The 9,600-nt window shown below is 39.0% G+C and overlaps 1 protein-coding gene across 3 annotated transcripts in view; it reads right to left on the reverse strand.

Moving 5' to 3' along the window:
- The window catches only part of UBXN2B (UBX domain protein 2B), a 28,677-nt gene extending 19,813 nt beyond the window's left edge, over positions 1-8,864 (reverse strand). For all 3 annotated transcript variants that reach the window (XM_041769108.1, XM_041769107.1, XM_041769109.1), the window contains exons 1-2: positions 8,768-8,864; positions 3,237-3,340 (exon numbers count right to left, since the gene is read on the reverse strand). In XM_041769108.1, the coding sequence (XP_041625042.1) occupies positions 3,237-3,340; positions 8,768-8,848 (185 nt within the window). In that variant the 5' untranslated portion in view covers positions 8,849-8,864. The remainder of the gene's footprint in view (positions 1-3,236; positions 3,341-8,767) is intronic.
- Positions 8,865-9,600: the final 736 nt, after the last annotated feature.

Below are 9,600 nucleotides of genomic sequence, written 5' to 3' on the forward strand. Positions count from 1 at the left end.
GGAGATACTCCATTTTCTTCCAGAAGTTTTATCATTTTCTTTGTATCTTTATATTTGCTTTCCTTATTATATATTATTTTTCTATTTACATTTCCTTTTGTATTTAAATACACAATCCATCCATTTCTCCTCCTTCCTAATTAAGTATGCTTATATCCTTGACTCTCATTCTCTACTTAAACTCCTTTGATCATCAAAATATTTGTGCACTTCTACAGATAACAGCCTCCTCTACAAATGACTTATGGTCAAGTGCTGAATTTATTTATTTATTCATTTTTACTCTTTTTAAAGATGTATTTATTTATTTTAGGGAGAGAGGGAGAGCATGCAAGAGTGAGCAGGGGAGGGGTAGGGGTAGATAGAATCTCAAGCAAGCTCCCTGCTGAGCACACATGCCCAAGGCTGGGCTCCATCTCAAGATTCTGAGATCATCATCTGAGCCAAACCAAGAGTTAGCAGCTTAAGTGACTGAGCCACCCAAGTGCCCCACTGATGGGCTGAATTCAAAAGCACCTACTGAATGTACATCATTTTTCCAAAACTAAACCTGTATTCCTCACATAAATCTCCACATTAACAATCACATTTTTTCCTGTACACCAGATTAAGAACCTTTAGGTCTCAATTTCTCATTCACTTGCTTCCTATATCCAATGTCATCAAGTGTCTACAATAAATTCTTTGAAAGTCTCCCACGCTGATTTCACTCTTTCTCCTCCATTCCACTGATGCCACTTTAATCCAAAATTTTATTACTACATTCTTTAGATTACCATAATTGTTCTCTTCTTAATTTTTCTTATCTTGTTCTCTTAGTTACTATTAATTTTGCACTGTATTTCTGTCCTATTTTTCTAAAAATATAATAACAGCTAGTTCACTTCATCCTCCTAACAATGGTATTATAACAATGGTATTATCCCTGATTTACAGATAAAACTAAAGCTTAGGGAATTTAAAAAACTTGGCAAAACCTTACTAGAACAGAGAAAAAAACCTTAAAACTGAGGTATATCCATCTCTAGAATCAAAGCTTTTATCACATATATTATAGTTTTTATCATAAAATTTACATTAAAAAACATATACTGGCTTTCCACTGCTTTCTACACAAATACAATTCCCCTTGGCTTTCAAAGCGGTCCATAATGTGGTTTTATTCAGGACTGGCTACACATTTGTGGGGCCCAATGCCAAGTGAAAATGAGTCTCCTTGTTCAAAATTCATTAGGAATTTCAATACAGGAACAACAAAACATCAACCCAAGCATGGAGCCTTTCTCAGCATGAAGCTCTATGTGAATGCACAGGTTACACATCCCTGCAGCACACTCTGCCAGCACTCCACTCTCTAACCTTATTTGCCACTAGACTATGAAAGTTCTGCTGGCTCCTTTTCTGATTCCTCTTGTCATATTTATTATTTTCTCTTCTGTCCCTATTTGTTTCTGGAATCGTTGCCCTTGTCTTTTGCCAAGTAGAATGCATGGCCCTTGGTTAAATCCTAAATCCAAAAAAGGCTTGAAGACATGTCTGACTATGGACTACATATTAAATGATTTTATGAAATTATGATTTATTTTCTAAGGTGTGATATGTTGTAAGAGTTATAAAGGAGTACATGCTTCCTAGGAGATACATGCTGAAGTATTTAGGGATAAAGTGTTAGGACGATTGCAATTGCTTTCAAATAGTTAAGAGTGCTTGTATGATGTTATGCTATAACATATTAACAACTGGTGAATATAGGTGAAGCATATATAGCATATATTCATTGTACTAATCTTTTGATTACTTATGGGTCTGAAAATTTTTAAAATAAAAAGTTTAGGGAAAAATTAATATTCTGTCTTCTTATTCAGGTCCAAAAACATGTCATTTTTCTCTCTCCTACAGAAAAAAAGATGTGGAAAATGACAGACAAAAAAGAAAAATTTCCAGTGAATTTTTAGTTATTTATTATTTTAAAAATTTATTTGAGAGACAGAGAGCACAATCAGGGGGAGAGAGAGAGAAGCAGACTCCTCGCTGAGCGGAAAGCCTGAAAACGGGGTTTGATCCCAGGACCGAGATATGACCTGAGCTGATGCAGATGCTTAGCTGACTGAGCCGCCCAGGTGCCCCTTTCCAGTGAATTTTTAAACTTCTGATAAAGTGATAGACTTTCTGTAAATGATATATAATGGAAAAATTCCAAGTATCTCCCCAGTAAGGAGATTCACAGTATTAAAAAGACCTTACTAGGGGATCCCTGGGTGGCTCAGCGGTTCAGTGCCTGCCTTTGGCCCAGGGCGTGATCCTGGAGTACTGGAATCGAGTCCTGCATTGGGCTCCCTGCGTGTAGCCTGCCTCTGCTTCTCTCTCTCTCTCTCTCTCTCTCTCTCTCTCTCTCTCTCCTCCTCTGTGTTTATCATGAATAAATAAATAAAATCTTAAAAAAAGAAAAAAAAAAGAAAAAGACCTTACTGAAAATATTCCTAAAAATAAGAAAATTCATGGTAATAAAGAATACCTGGCTCTCATCTTTTAATCTTCATGGCTGGCTCTCTTTCTAGTTCAGGAATTTTAACAACAGCAAATATTATCCAGGAGATCACATCATTCAGTGAAAGTATAGACAGGTTCTGGAAGTTCTAGATCCTCAAATTGGGGGCAAGAGGCACACAGGGGCTCCACAAGTGGGTTTTCAGGAACACAAATCCTTTTTTTTTTTTTAATTTTATTTATTTATTCATGAGGGACACAGACAGAGAGAGAGCAGAGACACAGGCAGAGGGAGAAGCAGGCTCCAAGCAGGTTGCCTCATGTGGGACTCGATCCCGGGCCTCCAGGATCACACCCTGGACCAAAGGCGGCGCTAAACCACTGAGCCACCCAGGCTGCCCCAGAAACACAAATCCTTAAAGACAACCGACAAAATTGTGCATAAATGCAGTTTTGCGGGGAGAGGGGCTACAGCTATTGTCAGATCCTCAATGCATCCTATAAACCAGTGTGTCTAAGAAAAATACTCCTCAGTGGATGTCTTATGACATCTGCCAAAGTATTAGGTATTTAAGATAATTTTTCTGTTCCTTTTAGCTTTCTATTACCATTTTAGGAACACTACCTAAATAATATATTTTTTAGAAATCATAGTTTTAAAGAAAATTCCCAAGACCATCTAAAATAATTTAGGATTAGTGAATTAAAAAGAAATACAACATTTAAAGCCAAAAGAAGACAAAACCTACCTTTGAGGTGGTGTTCGTGGGCTTTTAAAGACTGTAGCTTTAGGTCTATCAGATTTGGAAGACTTGCATTTCACTTCATCTTCATATAATTCTGCCAAAGCCAACTATAAAATAACAGATTTGTTACAAAGTATAACACTAGAAATGAATTCTTCTACACAAGTAGAAATTATGAGTAGAACATGTGATTGTGCAGTACAAATTTCTAATGAAAAATAAAGGCTGCTGTTTCAGATGACCCCCTTACACAGTAAAACCAATGTATCTCTCACTTGATTAAAACTAATCAAAATGCCACATATAAAAGTCACAACTACTTAAATAGTATAATTATTTTTTTAAAGATTCCACTGATTTATTTGACAGAGAGAGAAAGAGTGTGCGCGTGTAAGCATACGCACATAAGCAGGGGGAGTGGCAGGTAGAGGGAGAGGGAAGAGCAGGCTACACACAAAGCAGGGAGCCTGATGTGGTAACCCATCCCAGGACCCTGGGATCATGACCTGAGCTGAAGGCAGATGCTTAATGGACTGAGCCACCCAGGTACCCCTTAATTATTTTCAATTAACTATTCAACTGTTTCAAAAACTGGGAATAGATCATTTTCAAATCTGGACCTACAATTTTCCTATAATAATAAAAAAAAATGCTTGAAGATGTTTCACACCAGTATCAGCCTGCTGTCATCAAATCTCATAAAGTTATTTCATTTAGCTGTTTAAGTTTGCAAAATCCAAGCATATAAAATAATTTCAAAATTATTCTATTTAAAAGTCTGCCTGACATAAAGTTTATCAAGTTTAGGAAAATGAACTTTCAAAGATTTAAGACATTATATATATATAATTTATATATAAATTATATATATTTTAAAATATACATACACATTAAAAAATATATATTATATATACATATATATTATACATATATAATATATACATACACAAAAAACAAAAACAAAAGGATTTATTTTCCTTCCCAATTTTTCCTCCCTACCCCATCTACATACAGCTACAACAACTTTCATATTTCTGACATGGCAATTTTGTTAGAAATCCTTATCATGAAAGGGCTTTGTAATCTAAAATAACTGAATTAAAATCCTAACTTGGACTCATGATTTGACCTTGGGCATGTTATTCAACTTCTCTGAGCCATGGTTCCCTCACCTTTAAGTGTCTATTAAAAGAAAATTACCTTGGACAGTCATTTTAAGGATCACAGAATGCATGTGAAGCATAAGGCAAGTGCTTCATTACTACAAGACATTAAAAAACGTTTAACTGTGATTATATCAGTGTTTCATTTTCCCCAAGATTTATTTCTTCAGTGTTAGCTATATATTTCCTATGGTCTCTTCCCGCCCTAGTCCCTCTGAAACTAAACAAAACAAAACAAATGAGAGAGATGGAGACAGACACTCTGCCTGACTCCTTGGGTCCAATGTTTTCAGGAATTTTACTTCCCTAAAATCTGTTTGAAACAGTATTCCTTTATAGAATTCCTCTTGAGCCAATTATATTATTTCAGCTCTATGAATTACTTTTATGTGATTTTTAATCCCATCAGTGGAAATGTTACCTATATCTCAAAGGTCTACTTCAGCCATCCTTCACAAAGCCATTTCTACTTTTACCTTAATGATATTTCTTTCCTAACTCATAGCATATGCTATCCTACCATTAACATTTATATTAAACATCATATTGTCATCACTTGTGTACTTTTCTTACTATTTTATTTCTCCTGCTATAATTGAGGTTTCCTAGATTGTTTCTAATATAGTACTTCATGGTCATCCAACAAATTTATGTTTGAATTATGTAGATAATATATATAGATAAAGTCTAAAATTCAGATTACATTTTCTATGTAGTTTTGTACCTTATTTGCTTTTGTTTAAGATTTGAACAAACCCTGTCACTCAACTAATTTTCTTCTGTAAAATAAATAAAGCAAATGTGTTTTGACTCTGTGGAATATATAAACAAAATAGGAATATGGGGTAAATTGTATTACAGCAGGGAGTACACCTAGCTGAAAGGTCTTAGTTATTAATGGTACACTATTAACTTAGAGGAAAACGAATGATATTTAGAGGGAATTAATGCTGGGATTCATGATGTCCCTGTGGTATCATATGGTATAAATTCATTAGTAAATATTATAAAGAAATTTAATTTGTATTAGTTGACAAAGCAAATGACACCACACCAGAAAAGGAAGTGATTACTTAAACTGATCAAAATAAAGCACTAGTCAAAACAAATAAAACAACAATGACAACAAAGTATCAGTCAAATAAAGAGATAAGAATATGTGCACTCTGAAGTAATGAAGACTGAATAATCAGGACAGAGCGTTCCACAGGCTAAGCAATTAGATCACGAAGCCACCTCAACTACACAGAAGGAATAAAGTACAGCACATAAGTACTGATAATCTTTGCTCTGGAATTTGAAATGTGAAGCACATGAAAAGAAACCTGAAAGCAAAGTAATCAAGAACCAGAAAATCAAGTATAGAGCAAAAGATTAAATTCTCAGTCTTAGAATGACAACTGCCAGAAGGTATACGGATTTTTAAGAATATAGAATAGCAACATTAACATCACCCAGGAACCTTTGAAAATGCAGATGCTCTAGCCCCACCCTAGACTTAATGAATGAAAAACTCAGATGGGGCCCTGCAATCTGTGCTATATCAAGCCTTCCAGACGATTCTGATACTCGCTGAAATTGAGAACCAATAGTATGAAATAATGATATCCAACAGGATTAGGATACTTGCTGAAACTGTAACATAGACATTCTTACTCTTTTCTCACGGTTAGAACTCCACTGTCTATCCCACTCCATCTTGACCCTAATAAAGTACTGAAGTGATCTCTATCACCCTCCAACTCTAACATACGGAAATACAGAATTAAGAACAGAAATTTTTTTCTTTTGATATTATTCTGCAGGAAACCTGAGACAGAAGTATACAACTAAATATGTTAGCCAACAATTAAACCCATGTGTGTAGACAGACTGAGGGGAATCAGGAGAGATAAAGGCCTCTGAAAATGTTCAGAAATACTAATGAACACTGAGGTTTTTAAGGTGAGGACTCTCAGTAACAACCCCATCCTAAACCTTCCGACTGAATGTTTCCCGATTTGGGGTGATGAAGAGAGCTAAGATCCGCTCTTGGTTTGATATCCACAGATTTCTGCAGTTTTAAATCCAAGGCTCACAGTGTTGGCAGGCTTTCTGGGAGACAACCATCCATGTTTCCTCCTATGCTAAATGAGGAAACCTCTCCTGATTTAGATGCTGACAAACCCTACACTTCCTGGCAGTTAAGATATACATACTTAGGGCTATCTTTTGCTTGTTCCAATTAGTAATACATCATCCTTTTCCTCTATAATACTATGAATAATCTTAGAGCAAGCTGTCTAGAAAGTATGAAAAGTACAGTTAAGCACAGCTAGATTAAACAGCAAGATAATCAAACAATAATCACTATTCAAAAAACTAGTTGGGGAGAAGAACATTATTCATTTCTTTTAAACCTACTCTATTTCTTTGTACATCATCACTTTGGTTGTTTTCAGGTTTGTTGGCAAGTTCTTCAGATTCGTATTAAATTCTAAAAGAAACATTATCAATATTTAATGTATTTGATATCCAAATTGCATTTATAAAAAATTAGTTATCTACTTACCAACCTACCTACCAGAAAGTAGACAATTAAAAAAAAAAATCTCTATCCTCTAACTGATGAAGAGGAAGGCATTCTCTCAATTACTGACATTTACCAAAATATCTCCAACCATTATTCCTATTTTTTTCATTATTCATAAATTAATCTACTGGATTAAGTGTGTGAATTTGCCAAGTATTAAGCAGTCATTAACTAAGCTGTTCACACTTTTCACATGAAAAGAAGAAACAATGAGATTAGAGAAAGGATACTAAGTTACATAGTTTTAACTGTAATGGCATTAGAATGGACTAACCAGTTAAAGTTACAGTATTTTCCACCTTTAAAGAAAAAGAAACCAAACATTTACCAATCCAGGATAATATGGGAGTGCACAGGCACTTTACAAACATTTCCCCTTTGACACCACCACCATCACCCCTAGTTTACAAATAAAGACACTACGGATCAGAGAGATTAAGACATTTCTTTTACATTCACAAGCCTACTAAGTGACAGGATCAAGATGCAAACAGAAAAGCCTGCCTGTGTGTCTGCATCTCTCTCTCTCTCTCCATGTCTCTCATGAATAAATAAATAAAATCTTAAAAAAAAAAAAAAAAAAAGAAAGAAAGAAATTGGTCTAACCAGAGACTCCACTTTTCCCACCATCCCATGTTGCCTTAGTGATGGTACTCTACCATAGAAAAGATGAGGCAGAGGAGAGCTTCCTATCGCTGATTCTATTTACTACTACTGAATTGTACTGGAATTATTCTATATTCAGTTCATCTTCTAACCGGACACTGAGCTCTCCATTCTTCAAATCCTTCATTTTGTGTACTGCTTTTCTGGCATTCGATCACACTCCACCTTAAAATGTCATGTTCAATACTACTACTACTACCACTACAAAAAAAAAAAAAAATAGCCTTTACCACTTCTACCCCCTTCAACAGTGTCCAGCACCAGCCACGGATTTCACGTCCTAGTCATCCCTGCCCTCCGCGGGGTGTAGCAGTATGTGTGGCATGGCAGGTGGTCAACGCTTGTTGAAAGGTGTAACCGTAACACAACTTTTCTACCAAGGCATGTAGACTGGGTGTCACTTCTACTTTGAATTACGTGTTGATTTTATCAATGGTCTTACCAACCCCAAATGAGCAAAGCAGCGTGAAGCATCTGAGAAAGGGCAGTTTGCTGCATTCGTCTATAGCTACCTGACGTCATCATGAGGGTGCATCTCGCTGTTTATGTGCAAATGTTTCACAGATGGTGGCTTTTACGACTAGGACGTGCAGCTGTAGGATGAAATACTTGAGCTGACACTTTTAAAGGGGGAAAGCTATTTGATTTAAAAAAAAAAAAAAAGGAACCCTTTTTATGTAAAAAAATAATCCAGACAGAAACGGCATTCTAGACAAAAAAAAAAAAAAGACCAAACCGGCACACGTTATTACTTATCCAGAGTTCCCGGCTTCCCACCGCCGCAGTAAAGCTTCCACCGTTCAACGCGAGGGAAGCACCGACCAGGGAGCCCCGCGGCCGACTCCACGCAGCGCCAACGGAACAGCCAACGGAACAGCCAACGGAACAGCTGCCTTTTAAGCTGCAAGCCGGGTGCAGGGGAAGCGAGGCCCGGGCGCCCGCGCTGGGCTCCGGCTCTGGTTTCCACGAACACCGCCGTCCGCCGCGCCGCCGCGGGGAGAGCCGCGCCGCCGGGGTTCCACTTCACCCCCAGGGGGGCTCTGGCCGGGGCGCGGCGGAGGCCGGGGGCCCCCACACGCACCCCTCCGCGCCGTCGCCCGCCGCCGCGCCCCGCCCCCGGCCGCTCGCCGCACCTGCAGATCCCGCGCGCTCGGGGGCCGCGGCCCAGAAGACCTCTCCTGCTCGCCCGGGTCGGCGCCGCCGCCTTCCGCCATCTTTCACCGGCTCGCCGGCGCCTGCGCTGACGTGCTGACGCGCCGACGCGCCGACGCACCGACGCGCCGACGCGCCTTCCGGGGCCGGTTGCCTGGCAACCGCGGGAGGGGCGGTGCCTGGACGCCCTCGCTTCCCCGGCGCCGCGGCTCGGGGTCTGCACCCCGCTTTTTCTTAAAGGCAACGGGCTCGGAGACTTTCCCCGCAGGGACGCGGCTACGCAAGCCTCGGGTTGTCTGTGCAGCACGCCTGAGGATGCTGTAGGCCGCCCTAGAGGGCAGCATACGCTTGCGGGTTCTTCTAACTGCACAATGAAAACATCCTCTGGATGCTTTGTCTAGTAAAAATTGCAGCTTACTTTCTAGTCTTGATCAAACTCTCTCATCTCCCCTACCAAAGACCGGGTGGGACGTCGTCCCCGATGCGTGAATTGGTGTTGAGGACGAAAGCCCTTTGCACTCAGAGCTGGAGACGGCTCAACCCCCTTCATTCCTCTGAGATCTGTTTAAGCTCCTGTCTTAATTCCAGGTACTTTTATGTCCCTGGGATGCAAAGGTAGAAAGTAGTAGTAGTCCCGGTCATTATAAAATTCAAGATCTAGCGGGGGGAAAAGAGAGATAATAAATGCGATAGTATAAAATGCAATGCAGGTAATAAAATGCAATGTGCAATAGAGCTTTGCATTAAATGTGAGTGGGATATGGGGCGTGCAGGAGAGTATTCTGTTGGTGCCTGCTGTGTGCACCGTGCTAGC

Source organism: Vulpes lagopus, chromosome 9 (genome assembly GCF_018345385.1).
Source record: "Vulpes lagopus strain Blue_001 chromosome 9, ASM1834538v1, whole genome shotgun sequence".
NCBI lineage: Eukaryota > Metazoa > Chordata > Mammalia > Carnivora > Canidae > Vulpes > Vulpes lagopus.